This window comes from Epinephelus fuscoguttatus, linkage group LG6, assembly GCF_011397635.1.
Source record: "Epinephelus fuscoguttatus linkage group LG6, E.fuscoguttatus.final_Chr_v1".
In the NCBI taxonomy this organism is placed as follows: Eukaryota; Metazoa; Chordata; class Actinopteri; order Perciformes; family Serranidae; genus Epinephelus; species Epinephelus fuscoguttatus.
Window position 1 is genome coordinate 29,689,921 of NC_064757.1, and position 17,654 is coordinate 29,707,574.

The 17,654-nt window shown below is 41.4% G+C and overlaps 1 protein-coding gene across 1 annotated transcript in view; it reads right to left on the reverse strand.

Moving 5' to 3' along the window:
- fbxl17 (F-box and leucine-rich repeat protein 17) overlaps positions 1-17,654 on the reverse strand; it is a 291,099-nt gene that overhangs the window by 158,549 nt on the left and 114,896 nt on the right. Inside the window, exon 8 of the mRNA XM_049579160.1 lies at positions 16,416-16,546. Within this exon, the coding sequence (XP_049435117.1) occupies positions 16,416-16,546 (131 nt within the window). The remainder of the gene's footprint in view (positions 1-16,415; positions 16,547-17,654) is intronic.

The window sequence follows — 17,654 nt, forward strand, 5'->3', positions numbered from 1 at the left end:
AGGATGCTGTCTTGTCACTGACCTTGTGATTTGACCTCTCTGAGGAGGCACAATTGTAAAGACAAATGTATCCTGAAGTCAGTGAGTCAGCTCCTGTTAACCTAAACAAGGAACATGAGTGTTTGATCCTAAAACAAACTGCACAGGCTAAATGCAAAGCTTACGCAAAGCAGGGAAGTTGGCCTGGAGCTAATTTCTGCAACAAAAAAAAAAAAAAACAATCCTCAGATATGACAGGCATTCAAGAAAACAAGAAAATAAATGCATACATACACGCACATTCACAAAAGAATGGATACAGGCACTCACACCACATATACAGTACACAGTTTTCTCTTTGGGTTTTGATTATGTGCTCAAAGACAGAGGGGATTTTTGAGCTTCAAACGAGTTGCAACTGAAATAAAATTAGAAAGTAAAAGTTTCCAGGAGGAAGGCAGATTTTCCAGAGTTGCTGGGGGTGTCTGGAGAGTGTTTATGCATCGTTCTGCTCCAGCTGAACATAAAATTTGAGGTTCAGATTTTGACGGCGTGATCAAAACAGACAGGCCATATGTCATGGCTTGAGCAAGTTTGCGTTGACTGAAAGCAGGGGGAGATGAGTTTGCGTGGGTGTGTGTCTGCATTCGTGTCCTTGGTTGGTGAGGTCATGTGCTGTGTATTGACAAAACACACACATTTGCATACATTCTACACAGATATAAAATGTATAAAATGAACTCATATAAGATCACATTTTTTACTGCAAGCAGCAGCCCAAGCTCTTCATAAGTTCAAACCTAGTTATGATGTTAATGTCTTCTGAGCTGAGATTTAAAAGAAATCTTCAGCCACAAAAGGATCATTTGTATATCAATTACTCACCACTTGTTACCCTGAATTGGTGAAGAACACTGTTTTTCTCGCCTCCACAGTGAATGGAGAATCAAAAATTGGCCAACAGTCCTCATGAATTGAAGTGAGCATGGTTCAAAATGAACAGCGAAAACATCAGTTCACAAACTCTCACAACTTGAGCAATATAATCCAAGTCTAATGTATCCAGCTATAAGCTCAGTGCTTACAAAATACATGCATTTTCACTAAAACGTTAAAAAACTTCCACCTATAAGTAGCACGCACTGAGCACACCTGAGCACACCTGAGCACACGTGTCTATCAGCTCCACTTGAGCCAAGTTCAAATGCATGCGCTTGCCTAGGCACCAAGCTGAGCATAAAATTGTTTGTACTGACGGTCATTTTGTGGGTGAAGTATTCCCCCACGCAAATTAAGGCCTAGTCCACATGCCCCCATGTACTTCTGAAACCGAAGTTTTTCGGGCTCGGGGTTCCAAAAAAATTCCTCCACACAAGTGGTGTGATAAAAAAATATGATATCCACACAAAACCACAAAACCCACTACCAAGTGATGTAATACACATGCCAAAGCAGTAGGTGGTGATGTAACTTCTAACGAAAAGGCCATTTTAACCAATCAGAAGTCAATACCAAAAATAAAAACAACCCAATCCACAAAAGTAGTGTAGTTGGTGTAGCAACAGGAGCAGCCTCCTTCGTTGGTCGTTCAGGTGCCTCTGCTGTTGAATTAGGTTGAGCAGCTGGATATGCCACCCAAAGAGAGCAGATAGCACGCTCACAAATAAAGTTAGCACCAGCATGTTTGTTTGGTTTGCCATTTCACTACCTTTTTCCCGTCGCTCTGACGTCAAACACTGGAGACAGGTAATAAAATACTGCAGTTATCCAATCTACACGCAACCGCTGGCACCAGAGCCTTCCAAAACTTCACCCTGGACTCCAGTTTCAAAGAAACGTGGTTTTGGGGGCCCAAAAGTGAATAGAATAGAATAGAATAGAATAGAATAATAGACGGTTTCAGAAGTACACAGGTCCGTGTGGACTAGGCCTAAGTCACATTATAGCTTGTGAATACTCATTCATACTAAGGTGTAACTGATGTGTAGCTAAATGAAGTAGCTGACAAAGGTGATATTAGCTTGCTATTATCTGACCTGTTTTGATTATAGAGTTTTATAAGGTAATGGGACATAGTCAACATATATATATTTCTTTTATTTCATTGCACATAAATACCTCAAATCACAAAATATTATGGTAATAGCATCACACTCACTAAATAGCATCCCTTAGATTCGCATACTCAGAAATGTCCCTTTCATTCTAAACTGCATGAATACTACTATTCACTTATTTCCCGATGCATGCATTGCTAAATAAAATTAAGTAATACTTACACTGATAAAGGACTGACAATTTAAGGGGCTTTTTGCAAAATTTAGAGCATATATGTTGTCTGGACACGGTTCTCAATATGGAAGTGGCTGAGCTGGCAGCTCGTGGTGCTAACTCCATAAACAGTGCTAAACAATGGTAACAGTGCTAACAGAGCTAACTGTATTAGCCTTAGGGGAACTGGAGGGTGGCCGCTACACTTTCTCGGCAACAGTCTCGACATCAGCAGTAACTGTCATATGAGCAGTGCAAAATTGAGGTGATAAGCTAGCCAGTGGGATGCACACATGGAATAACAAGCACACACGTCATTTTCTCCTCAGGATGCCATTATTCCACTATATCTTTGCATAGCAAATAGCGGTTTGCTGCTATATTAATGCACTGAATGTCACATACGGAACCTTTAAACCTTATTTCTCACTTATCCCCCTGAAGCTGTCAGGCATGTTTTATCAGTTATGTTACAGGTTGTGATGCTACAGTTACTTCCTGTTTCACATAGTTGACTGCTTTTGATTAATGGTGCTACAGATGTACTGGCAAAGACATGTCCTAAGTTTAAAAAGTGCAACCTGATTCAATACATAACTAGTTTAAAACTAGCTAGAGGCGACTAAGAAGTTACTGTAGTTAGGACTTAACTTAGTAATTTACAAATAGTTTGTGCAACACAATGCAGGTTCCTCAGTCTGCACTTCTGTTTCTAACCATAGAAGTTGCAAGCAAGCAGCTGGCATATGCAGGCTTTCCAGAGGCTAAACACACACACACACTCAAGCATATGCATACCAAAACAAAGACAAGGAATAACAATCAGCACAGTATTTGTCCCCAGGAGCTTCTAATACAAACCAGGTGAGCAACAATAGCAGTTAATAACTCCAATTTACTTTGTTATTCAAGTCCCATCACAGAGCACTGTTTAAAATACCAATTTGAAATAGCGAATCAGCCACGCAGCAAAAACGTTTATCCCTGGAGACTAATACACACACAAATACCCCACCAAGCAAATTCAAGCAGACACACAGTCCCCTCCATCCATTTAGCATGCTGCGATACCCGCAATTTCTTTTCTTCTTCTTTGGTAGAAAATGGCCTTCCTCTTTTTCTCCCGCATTCAAAACCCTGGGTAATTTTCTTAATTCTGAACATTTGCATAAAAATGTTCACTTTTGAGGGTCCCCTAACAGAACATGGCTCTAATACGCAATTACTCTCCTCAATAGTGGCGGCTAATTACAGAGGTGTCAGACAAACAGGTAGCAGAACAGGGAGGGGGCCTTCGACACAATGGCTGAGGTGCTAGTCCGCCACATGGGACAGAGCGGCTCAATGGAAAGCAGTAAATTCATTTAGGCTGGCTTCATTAAACCCTGTTCCTTGGGCCCTGCATCACGGTCTCCCCTTTGCTCTCCTGCTCTCCCTGCTCTCATTTGTGGGGCAGCGGATGTGCTGTGGGTAAGAAGGAGGCGATCACACAAATGGTTGCAACGCAGAGGGAACGGGGGTACGCTGCAGGGAGGAAGAGGGAGAGATGGAGGGAGATAAACAGAGCACGGCTATGAGAAGAAGGGAAGGAAGAAGGGAAGTGAGGGAAGGAAGGAAAGGATGGTATCAATAAAGCAGCACAGCAATACAAAAAAAGAACAGAGCAATATTACAGAAAGTGCTGGTGGGATGGAACAAGGGCATGAGGACATGTGCTCATTTGATGATAAAGAAATAAGGCATAAAAGGATGAGCATATAAAAGAATAATTTGGAATATGGCTTTTGTTTTATTCATCTGACCCAGTCTTGCAAAAGCCACAGAGAGCAGAGGAAGAGAAAATTACAGCTTTGGTCCTCAAACACAGGCCAAATGCCAGGTCTCCAGCATGGTGAAACAAGGGCAGCTGAGCCCCGTGGTCTCTTTACCATTTAGATTATACTGGCAACTTTCTGACCCCACAGTATGGATAACCATAATAAGCCACAGCCCCCGCTGTGTACCACCTGTAAGCCAAAGATATTCACAAACAACAACTTGTGCACAGAAACTGTGACCACAAAAGTGTCCGCAAGCACAAAACCAACTGCCCAAAAAGAGAACTCCTCATGTGAACTTTCCACTTCTGCATAGCTTTCTCAGACTGAGTCCAACACCACTGCAAATTTAAACAGGGCGCCCGCTGGGAGGACAATTAATGTCTGTTGTAAAACGGACATTGAGAAGAGGTATGCCATCTCATGAATGGAAAGAATTCACAGTTCTGAATGTAATTTGAAGGCTTGGAGGGTTTGGTGAAAGACTTCTGCTCCCCTCAGTGAGGGAACATGGAGCGCTGATGGACGCGCATTTTCACAGTGTAAGTGTCACCATCCTCAGTCTACTGCTTTGGTTCCCGGCCAACGGAGCACTTCATGAGAGCATTTCTTTGCCATTACGCTAGCTACTTGCTCGGTTGACACGCTGATTCTGAGTGACTCAAATCACTTTACACAGGAACCATACATTGGGCTGCAGGGGGAACATGCATAGCCCGGTGTACAGGCCTCTCTCTGAGGGAGGAGAACCAGCGAGGCTGCCTGAGTAAGAATCACACATAGAGCCTTATAGCCATATGCACTTAAGCACCCATTCACAGGAAAGCGTCTCCAAGTATGCATATCCACTAAGGTTTGGCCACAGACCAAAGTATTCATGCATATGCATTAAGACATGCACAGAAAGACATGCACTTATGTTTCCGGGTGGTGGAGTGAAACTGTAAATATGCAGGACTGACTGAGACTGTATTAAATCATCAATAAAAACACAAAATGATTGTGCTGGAGCAAGCAAGAAGGGTCTTGTAGAAAAAGTCAGAAAACAGGAAGAAAAATACAATTTTTCTTCTCAACTGAGTGAAACTGATTCATCACAGGAAAAGCATGTTGGAATTTTTCTTTTTTTTTTTCCCTGATAAAACAGATAAATCAAACATAAAAATGGTTGTGTGGAATATCTTGCTGTCTGTTCAATATTCAACTCAGCAGAAATTTAACCTTCAGAGGGGAATTACCAGTAATACGAAAAAAACATCAATCCACAAGAACTAGGGATTGGATAAAAGCTTAAAAATGAGATTGACTCGCAAAACAAAGACATAAAATAAGATCAGGCAGAAAATCAAATGAGAGAAGATCACTCTAAGCAGGGACCTTTTGGAAGATGCACAATCTTCTGTACGTGCGTTTTGCATCACTGAACAAAATCATATGCTGTGTTTTTAAAATCATGTTCTTTATTGGCTTCTTCTCTTTCCTCCCGGTCTGGTAAAGAAATAATAATTTCCCAGCCTGACAGAGCAGAGGGTTCACCTAAACACGGGAAAAAAAATTAATTACAGGAAAGACGTATTCGGTCAAAATGTGACCAATAATTTTGCCGTCAAGGGTCAACAATTCGGTTAACATGGATTTTAGCTAAATTTCATTGTCAAGCTCATGACTCACTTTGTGAGATAATAGCGCTCTAAGGTCTGTGCCTTATGTGGCTGCACAGCTGAGAGATGCAGGGTTTTCCATATGATGATTACATTCGGATGTACCACGAGGTAATTTAAACACTGCCTGAGATAAATTTTTGTTCAGGATTTAGCATGACGCTGTAATGTGACATTCAAAAGTGGCACTTCACATCAATGCGGCTTACAACATCCAAAGAATTAATGTTATTTGAACCAAAGTATTTGATGTGCCTGATGTGACATCAGGCATTTCTGGTTTTATTAACTACCTCAGTAGTCTGGAATGTGGAAATCAGACGTTTTTGTAACACATTACAAGCCACCATGACCTGCACTAAAAACGTGTTAGCTGCAAGTCCTTCGTCTCTGAAAGAAGGAGATTAGAGTCTAAGATTACTTAAAGCCTCTTTGAATTCAGCAGCTGTTCAGCTGTTACTGACAGTGCATCAAAAATCAAATCTTATGACTTCCAGAAATGAGAGCAATCCAATCAAATTTAAGAACCTGAAGCAGCAGAGGTGAGCTGGGAAACTTGCCTGAAGAGGCCAGGGTCAAGCCTCTCTGGACTGTACACCAGCAGCACATAAATTAGCTTACTGATAACATATTTTGTTTATTTCATGTTACATATTTTCATCTGACACACACAGGAAGGTGGAGGATGCTGCTGGCCTTGGATCTGTGCCCGAATACAACAGCAGCTCTCACGCTGTTGTAGCCTATAAGCTCCAGCTGCTTGCCTTCATTGTGTCTCTGCGCCGCGCCACAAATGTTCCTCCATCTCCGATACTTATCAAGGCACTGGAGTTTGACGCTGCCATTACTCAAAATTAATAACCACGGCAGCATGTTTATCATAGCACACTTTCACACCCAACCTGCCAGAAATAATCACCTCGGTGTTTGTGTGCGTGACAGAGAGAGAGGGAAAGAAAGAAAGCAAGAGAGAGACAGAGGAAGAAACACAGAGAGACAACTGGAGGAGAGATGAAGTGTGAAAAAGAGACAGAAGCAAAGAGAATAAAAGCCTGAGACGAAAGACATAACAGAGAGAAATGACGAGAAAATCTGCTACATGCATACGTGTGCATCTGCCGTACCTAATCACTCTGCCTCCAATACACCTCGTTGGTTTTCCCCGCACCTTTTCTCACCATCATGTCTGACAACAGGGCAACACTGGCTCTCCTTGTGTATTCACTCTGCTAAGCAGGACTCTAATCTCCGCTGACAGCCAATCTGCTCCAACAACGCTGGTCTGAGTAAATAAAAAAAAGAGTCCTGGGTTTTTAATTTACAAATCATGCAAGTGCAAGGTCTGGCCATGAGCTCCCCACTGGAAGGAGAGGGAAAAAAAGCGTGAAATCCTTCGTAGAGGTAGCGTTACTCAAATTGTGGATCTTTGTGCTGTATGGGTGACAATACTAGAGCAGAGAAAGAGAAGTGACAAGGACAGGGGAAGGCCTCTCAGCACCTCTTCTCAAATCTGGAGAGACAGGTGGTGGAGAAACAAGACAAGGACAAATGTCTGTTGGTCGCTGGTCCGGGCTCTGCTGACATTTTCCATGGCATTTAGAAAAAATCCAACGAAAACCAAAAAGAAAAAGAAGAGGAACCTAAAAATAGTTGGGCTGGAGGAAAACCTATGTGCAGCGAGCTTACGCAACAGATGTAGACACTTCAAATGACCTCTTATCTAAGGGATTTTCTCACTTTCCCACAGTCTCTTGCTTTCTTCACAGAGACGAACCTTTATGGCTGAACTCAGCAGCCGGTGAGGTCAGACGGAGAATTTGTATCCAGCAGAAACCAGAAATTTGTCCTTTTACCTTTTTTTCCCAGTAGTAACACTCAGCTGACGGCGGTCCCTGTTTATGTCAAAAGTGTAAGTAGGTTAAAAGCAGAGAAAGAAAACTCACTTCACACCGCAGGCTGTATTCCAAGGTCTATATTTGTCAAAGTGTGACAGTGACAGATAAATTGTAAGGAGAAAAATCACTTTTGTTTGGAATGAAAGCTTTTTATCATATTTGATTCATTTAAAAGGTGGAATCTACCCTCTAAAACTGTATTTTGGTGACAGGATGTATGAAACAGAAACAACAAGGTTCAATTTTTCAGCAGAAAACAATTGCAAACGTAGCAGCTAGCTTGTCTCACCAGATTTTTAGAGCGTTAAACTTTCCGGGTTAAGTCATCGGTAAAAAAGATTAAGAACTAATTGATTAACAAGTCAAAGGTACACACTTGTGAATATAAAGAGGTGGACATTAATGACGATCCCAAATTTTCAGTTTCTGAGAGAAACACTCCATCACAAGCTTAAAATTCTGTTACATGAGCTTACAAGAGGCGTACGCAACTTCCAACGCAAAAGTTGTGACCTACGCACACGCCACGTTTGTCTGTGCGTACATTTTTAGTATGGATCCTACGCATTGTTTTATAAATGAGACCCCTAGTTACTCAAGATAATCCACAGACCTTGTTGTGAGCACTTTCATGTAGGAACTATTTTCTTTCCACCAAATTTTACTCGCCAACCATGTCGCTACGCAGAAGGAAGCGTGCATCTACTAATGGACAAGAGGCTTGTGCTTTTGACAGCACAAGATGGAAACAGAGAAAATAGTTCCTACATGAAACTGCTCACAACAAGGTCTGTGGATTATCTTGAGTAACTGGGCCATGATTTCTGGAAAGAGACACTGCCATTGAGTTTTCAAATGTATATTTTTGGTGCTTTGAGCACCACAAGCCGAGTGCCATCTAGTTCCATCATATTCAAGAGAAGGCAGACATCTCTCTGGCTGATATCTCCAAACTAAGAAATCTAGACTGATATATATAGCACTACAGGTAAGACGAAAATCTGAATTTTTGATTTGGGGGTGGACTGTCTCTTTAAAACAAGTTGGTTTTAAATTCTAGGTCAACTGTGGATGAATCCAGCTAATATTGTAGTACATAATATGATTTCTCATTTCCTAAGGGAATTGGCTGTTTATAGTTCAGCCAATTTAGTATAATTTCATCCCTATTTGAATGGACGAAGGGTACTTGTTAATTGCTATGGGAGGTTTTACATAAATACAATAACAAGTTTCATTACAAAACTAAATGAAACATTTAAATCACAGAGGCTTTACAGAATAGCATCTCAGTGTGGAGATGTAAGGCTTTTTCAAAACAATGTACAACGGGGCTGGGTCAAATCCTTTGGACTGATTGGCGATACCTTCCTGAGAACACACGTAATCATTTTATCTCGAAGGGTTACTCCTTGACTTTGCTGTAAGTAGGAGCAAATCACTTGGTAAATGTTCCAAACTCTTTACTTTCAGCAAATTTCTTTCTTTTCTTTTTTTTTGTTTTTTTTTTTTACTCTTAAGTTGGCTCTTTAAAGTGTTCTTCAGTGTAACTCTCAGAACTTTGACAAATACAGGCCCTGGTCACCTTCACTGTGGCCAAGCAAAGTAGAGCAACCAACTGTCGTTTGACACGTCGTCGATCATACTGATGTATCATGTATTCATTCGATTTTGGGGTTTAACACTTCTCCAGGCACTGCAGGGTCTGCCAGCTGGCTGCAACAGAGGCTATTTGGAATGAGCTTCCATTGCAGACGCCTCCAAATCCACACGCCTTACAGTTTTAGAGAAGGTGTGTTTCCGAGAGAATGCTTCTCCAATTATTTCCTGCTTTATAAGCTCCTGAAAGTCAGAGAGGGCCCCCGGTCATCCCTCATCTAGTCCGATTTCTGTGTGAGAGGGGACAAAAATGTAGAACAGCCAATTTGGGCTGTGATTTGTGATGCTCGTAAGTGATGGAGATATGCAGAGAATGTTGGCCCGGAGAAAAAAGCAAAGGAGGAAAAAGGGATGAATATTGATTCCCCTGTTTAAATTAAGCTGTCGGAAAGACTGAGAGTTGAAGAAAGAGAGGGAGAAGGAGAGGGAAAGAATGCCGGGGCTTTTGGGAAATGCGCAACTTCCAACAATACAGATCTCATAAAAGAAATGACTCACTAACTCCATGCATCTGCTTGCAGCAAAGACTACAAGCCATCTGACCAGAGCTTGCTCACAAACACACACATGCATAGAAGGAGGGGAGACGCGCATAAATCTGCATGTCAACACAGGCCTTGTGTCCAGCAGCAGGGTTAATGTTAGCAGAATAGATGCTGACTCTTTGCTTTGACCAAAACCACTGAGGAGGCTGTACCGCAAACTTTATTGCAACACACTCACACTTGCACAAACAGAAGCATGACAATCACATTAAATCCATGTTTAATCTTTTTTTTTCTGGCAGACAAAAACTACAATATACTGTATAGAAAAAATAATAATTACACAAATAAAAAATTATACAATAAAATCAACAAAGTCTCCACTGGGAATAACAGGTCTCTCTCGATATAAAAGAACCCTCACACACAGACACAACAAAAACAAACACACAATGATACCAAAATCACAAACACACCATGTGCAAAACACAAAAGCTCTGCGGAGTTTCTGCAAGATGAAAAAAGCAGACACCAAGCGCCCAAAAAATGAAAGAAAACCATTTAACTTTGACACTGTGTTCTCAACTTTGTTCTAAAAAGTGAACGCTGCCATTTGCTCTGCCGTTCCACTTTGATCATGACTCGCTCCCCGTTTTCAAACGCTGTGACATTTGAAAAACACAATCCCGCGTTGGTCTCCTATCATCGCTGGAAGAGGACACAGGGAAATAACAGGGCCGACACTGGCCACCTGCAGCACATCACATCCCGTCTCCCCGAGAAATGACGGTGACCGAAAAATAGGCGTCCTACTGTCCCAATCTGCCTGTCGGACTGTGACGATGGGAAGTCCATATTTGGTCATCATTTCTGCCTCTCCTTACGCTGAGATGCTGTTTTCGGCCATTACAGAGGAAGATAAGGGGAGCCAGAGGACGCTGTGTTTATTTTTTATTTTTCTTAAAGATGAGAGACGAGCGGAAAGAAAAAGAGAAGCAGGGACGAAAAAATGACTGAAGTACTTTACCTCCCACGGAGCTCTATCTCTCCAATTGCCCCTTGTAGGGGGACAAATTGATCCTGGAAATAAGGGGTCATTTCCTCTGCCTGTTTACCTGTTCACAGCACACTGTCATCAGTTTGAAACACGCACACGAAAGCTGACCCAGCTGTGCCCTCACAGAGCTAATGTGAGGGAGGGTTGAGTCATTCTGGTCTTCACGATGACAACAACTGTGTGTGTGTGTGTGTGTGTGTGTGTGTGTGTGTGTGTGTGTGCGCTGGCTTCTCCAACAGCAGTGACCCCGATGACCTTTGACTCTTTGAACTTTGAGACAAATAAACCTCCTTCAACCTCTCTCTCTCTCTCTCTCTCTCTCTCTCTGAGGAAATACACCGACAGCCTGCGTGTAGCCGAGAAACCATCATCGATAAAATCTCCCATTTTAAACAGCCTCTCAGGCTCTTCAGGTGACTCACTGGACTGTGTGTCCCTGCTCATACTGGTGTGTGTGTTCACTATTTAGATGTTATCAATTCTGATTCAGATTCTGCTTATTGATTCAGGTTCTTATCAAATCATGGTCCCACTTATTCTCATATTACTGGAGTAAAAAAAAAAAGTGCACAAAAAAGGGCTTAAATAACAACAACACTAAAACTCCGAGTGTGTCACGTAGACACTATCCTACCTCATACTTCAACCATCACCCTTCTCCGTCACCTCAATCTCCCTTAAGGTCTTACCTCTGTGAACCAGGCTCTCTGTTTCTCTTTTGCTCTGTCACACACAAATGGGTTTTTCCATTATGGGGGGGTAGTCCTGCCGAGCAACGCTGGGAGGAGCAACGAGCAGGCGAGCCGCATTGGCACAACTCAGTGTGGGTTCCCCCGGGTACTCTGGCTTCCTCCCATAGTTCAAAAACATACAGGCTAGGTTAATTGGTGACTCTAAATTGTCCGTAAGTGTGAATGTGAGTGTGAATGGTTGTCTGTCTCTATGTGTCAGCCCTGTGATAGTCTGGCAACCTGTTCAGGGTGTATCCCACCTCTCACCCAATGTCAGCTGGGATGGGCTCCAGCCCTGCGACCCCAAACAGGATAGGCAGTTATGGAAAATTAATGAATGAATAACCAGAGGACCACATGTTTTCTCTATGTTGGTGCAAACCGTGAGCTTATCTTTAACATATACATCCATAATATACTGCTGCAATCCATTGCATGTTGGAAATCAATAATTCCGTATTGGTATTCCTGACTTCCAATCTGAATAATCAGTGAATCTGTACAGGTAAACATGGATACCCGCAGCAAACTGATGTTTGTATGACAAGTCTCTTTGCTTCACAGGCATCTGCAGAGGACCTACATCAATTACCACAACGCCATTAGCGAAGAGAAACGGTGTATGAAATTAGTCAATTGTCTTGCTGGTCTTTGTTCAAAACTGTGTAAACGGGTGCTGAGCATAATAGAGTGAACCAACAAAGCCAATAGCATAAAGTTGTTGTGTGCATTCTGTTTGTGTGGACAAAGAGGAGATACTCATGCTTGCATAGACTTCTATCAAGCTCAAATCAACTGAATAGAAATGGAAATGGCAGCTACAACACTGTTACAGCATGTTTCATAAAACAACTTCATAAAACACAACATAAAGTAAAGTAAGTGATGAAAAGGTCATTCTGCTTAGCTTACTGTGTGTGCCGCCATGTTGCTGTAATATCAGGTGTGTTTATGTTGGTGAACTCGGATTTATAATCATAAATGTAAATGCTTTTCAAAACAAAGTTACACAGTGCTTGGTCACCCTTGGTTTTCAGCCCAGACTGTAGAATGGCCAGCAGAACCTTGACTGAGCACCTCAAGTAACAACCAAGTTTCCGACCTACAATTCTGACTTGAATGACCGTTCCATTGCACTTTTTCACGTCTGAGATCTTTCTTTTTTTTTGAGTTCCGAGTACAATGGATTGCCCCATAACCACAGACAACACATCTCCACCTTCTCCCAATGTACAAAATTGGAGCCAAAATATCCTGGATGCAGGCACTGCCATCTTGCATTGGTGACATTATATGGAGCTAGCAGGAATCATGAAGTGGAGCAGCGGTAACTTCCCGATCTAATATCCAGCCGTGTCACTGATCATGAGCACGACTGACACGCACAGCTGTCAATCATGATGCCACACCCCCGTTTTACAGCATCAAATATCTAATCAAATAACTAATTAAAACCAAACTTATCAGAAACATGAGCACCTGAACATACATTAGCGTGATACGAACCATATAAATTGGCAGACACCATTTTTGGGAAAAATGTATTTGGCATGGACTTTGATTTTTTTAGTTTGGCCCAAGTTCCATCCGCTAACATGGAGGAGGTGGGGCTTATGACCTGTACAGCAGCCAGCCACCAGGTGGCAACGGAGATGTTTTGGCTTCACTTGTAGGGAGCTGTCATGCCGTCCATCTTCATATACAGTCATTGGATTTAACCAACACCATCCTATGCCTTTGTTGTACTGATGCATTGATGTTGTGACTCTTCAAAGGCCCCTCCCTCTCTTCACTTGCATATGGTAATATACTCTTGATCCAATCCCACATCTGCAACGACATGACTCTGTTGAGGCTAGCAAGCAAGACCACAGCAACGCAGCTCAGTTAGGCCCTGCTGTGAGGCTGTGCTTCTTAGTGGGAACATGTCATCACGGCTCGGCTTGGCTTGGCCCAGCACAACTAAAGCCGACCAGCCCTGTGGAAAACCTCTAAAAGACACACACACCTCCGCATACGCCTCCTTCACATTAAGACGACCACCCAGCCAGTTTCTCCCTTTAAATATCCCCCTGTCCTGCTCTCTGCTCTGAGCTGTGTGACTGTAAAGTGTAACAATAAAGCAGCTTATGACTGGAGGCTTTTATTTGCTCTGAGTCCTTGAGCAGCAGTCAGCATGTACACAATACACACACACATACACACACAGGTCTGCAGGTCCAGGGGGCCGGACAGAGAAAATGGCCCCGCATTACTTTTGCTGGATTTTTAAAACTCATCCTCTGGGAGGGATGGGGAGGAGTCCAGCATCAGAGCAGCAAGCATGTAAGACTCCTCAGCAGACTGTCCACCTCAGCCTTTCACTCCCTGACTGTCTCTGCTTTATACATAAGCCAACAATACACCAACTGTATGCTGCCATGCACACACAACATGCTAGCTTTATCTCCCACAAAGGCTGCAACACACACACACACACACACACACCATTTTATATTCCAATATTCCCACAGGTGATCCAGACAAATCCAGTCAGACACACATACACCTCCAGCCCCTGAACCAATGCAGTAAATATCATTATAGAATCAATGCAGCATTGAATCAATCGAGGCTGTGCCTGTGCGTGTGCATGTCTATGTGTGAGTGTGTATGCGTGCGCACATGTTATAAAGGGAAGAAGTTGATAACACCATGTGCTCCTGTGAGGATTTCACCAAACTCCATGTTTTTTGATTGAAAGGAGGCAGGTAAGGTATTACCATAACCTTCCCACCACATGTCTGCTGTTAACTCAATAATGCAAGAATAATTTCACACATGCACACACACGCGCACACGCATACATCCATTGTTGCTATGCACCATGGTAAATTCAATATTGTGTTCACACTCCTAAGCCAGAGTGGGAGTACAGTCGGCAGAGAAGCCACAGCCTTAGCTGTAAATCAATAGATTAAATAGAAACGTATGAATAAAACACAAGATAATAAATAAAAGAGGAGATGGTTTACTCTTGCTGTCATATTCTGTACAGGTTCCTTTCCATTTGAGAGAGAAAGGGAGAGAGAAAAGAAATGACGTGGGAGCAGAAAGAAAGATGACCATGGAGACAGAAACAAAGAAGAGAGAAGTTCTTGCTGTCCTTTCAATGTGTGTTTTCAATTCTTATAACTGTCCTTCCTCATGCAAGAGTTTGCATGCTAGCATAAGGACTCTATCTAACTTAGTACATTTTGTACGATATTTTTAAAGTATTTGAATGTGTGCACAATATACAGACATGTGACCTTCTGTAAACATCTGTACTAAACATGTAGCTTTGACTTACGAGGCCGATGTGTGTCAAACAAGCAAAGAGTTTGATCATCTGTGAAGCTTGTCAGTAATTATCTCAAATATGCTTTAGTGCCAAAAGTTCGTGAGCGTGTCTGTGTGTATGGTTTGTGTGAAGGGCCATAAAATTCCTTGATTGACTGATAGATTAGTTAATTTAATTGAAAAATCATTCCAACTGGTTCTTCATTGTCCCACCACAATTTAAAGGTACCCTGTGGATCTTTTTAAGTTTGTTTATATTTTCACCAAAACAGTCAATTATCAGAGAAGCACAGAAAATAGTAACTGATCCAACTCATATTCTCCGCACAGAGCTCCAGCTCTAACCATCTGGTGGAGGATTCAAGGTTCCCTAGTACAGGCTAAACTATTCAATAAACTTTAATTCCTGCCCATGATTATGTCGATTCTTAACACTAAGAAGTTCCAGTGGCCATGGAATTGGTCACAGTGTTAGGTGTGTGTGTGTGTGTGTGTGTGTGTGTGTGTGTGTGTGTGTGCGTGTGTGCGTGTGTGCATGAAGCTTTGTGTTGTTGAAATGTTTTTATTAAGCAGCATGTGTGAGTTTATCTTCTGTGGCACTAAAGGACAGAGTCAAGAACAAATTTCCTTGCAAGGACATTAACGTAAATCTTTTGTTGTTATAAATCACATCATGTATATCAATGTTGAATGCATGTCCTTCCTTATAAAATATTTGCAAAGCCAGTTTATTTAAAACTTTGAAACCTCCATGGTTTAGATCCATGTTAAGTTAGTAGTTTTCTTCTTCCCTGCTTTTATTTGTACATTTTTCACAGTGTCACCACTACCAATAGTTTATCAGTCACGTGAAACAATCAAGAAGGTGTATAATGTTTCCTGCGTGTGTAGCTTTACATTCGTATGCATGTGCATAAGATTCAAATAAAACGAGGACCCACACATAAAAGCATTGCTCCATAGTGCTACTGTTGTTCAAAAACTCTACGGTGTGCCCTTAAAGAAGTTACACTGAAGGATCTCAAAATCTAGCACCTACTAAAGACAAAAGCATATCTGTGAATATTATTTTGATGCCAGAGAAGCAACTTTTACCTCTCATTAATCAATAAAAGCTTTCTCCCCATGAAAAGATAATAAAATATGACTAATCAATGATTCTCTGCCGACTAAGACCCCAAAGAGCCATTAGTCAAATGATAAGATGGGCCCCAAGACACACTGACTTGTTTTATTTATTTTAAGTATTGGCAAAAACATTAGTACTGGATTTATCATAATACCCCTGATGGATTATAAAACTTTGAGCAGATACTACTTACCATTTTTCTTTTTGAAATTGTCTTTTTAAGGCTTCTACTGCAAATCTGACTGTCCAAAAAGGGAGGGCTTCTTTTTTTACATATATGATTTATTTAGAAGTTTTTCTTGTCTTGTACACAAACTGGGTTAGGTCAGTGGTTATGTAGTGGGTGGGATAACCCAATGAGCATCAGTTCGTGTGATACTGATCTATATAGAAATAGTTACTTGACATACCTGTCGTTGATGCTCCAGTTGAGGCAGAGGTTGAGGGAACTGAGGTTGTGACATTTCCTCACCACCTCCATCACCGTCTCGTTGTTGAGCTCTGAGATGTGCCGCAGGTCCAGGACACTCAGGTTTCGTAGCTACAAGAGACAACCAACACAAAGAACATTTCAATGATTCAAACCGGTTAAATTCATACAGATAGCTTGCTGCACAGCATATACAGTCAAATAACAATGCTCATTTTTAAAGCAACTAAATCAGTGGTTCCCAACTGGTCTAGCCATGGGGTCCAGATTCCTCCTCAGTCATCAGTTCAAGGTCTACAGAGTTTCATATATTCAGTGTCGTACTTGCATTTGGACATGTCTTCAAGCTACTTTGCTGTCTCTGTCAAGTAGCTGTGCTTTAGTAACTCACTCTACAGCAGGAAACAGCACTTCACAATAAAAGCTCTGTGCCGGAAATTCACTATACTTAAAAATAAAGTGTGTTTTTGACAAACTTGACACATTTGCAAGTCACTTTTGGTCCATTCAGAATGGACCTGTGACCCACTTTTGGACTGCTACCCACCAGTTGGGAAGCGCTGAACTAAATCACATGTAGATATCCATTTTTGTAGTCAAAAATAATGTCAACATGTTTTTTTTTAAGTGTTTGGTAAAAAAAAAAAAAAAAAAAAAAAAAAAGTATTATTAAAGGAAGAATGGTATTCTGTTGGATTAATGCAGCTTAAGGCAAGTTATATTTTTAAGTTTTTAAAACTATTTTAATGCCACTCAGAATAAAATTTAAGACCAATTTTACAATTACCAAAACTAAAGAGTAAAAAACATAAACCAACATCAATTACTTGGGAGTAAGGGACATTATGCCCAAATGTTGGGTTTTCAATTTTGTGTGTCTCACTCTGCATTTAAGATTCCACTGCCCTGATTTCCATTGTGCTGACATTTTGCATAAAAGCTCACAAAGCCTTGTACCTGTTTTGGCCATGCCGTGAAATCTTGTTTAAATAGCCAATTGTAGCAGAAAGCTGCTTTGAGTTTCCAATAATCTGATCTGCATGACATTAATGCAAGAGGCATTCAGTGATTTAGAAAATTAGATTATCCCAAATATTTTGAGAATTTAAAGTTTCGAAAGATTAAAAAACATGTCTTTTAAGACTTTTAAAAGATTGATTTCAAACATTTTACAACCAATGAAGGCCTTTTTTTTAGATAAATGAATTCAATGCCTTTT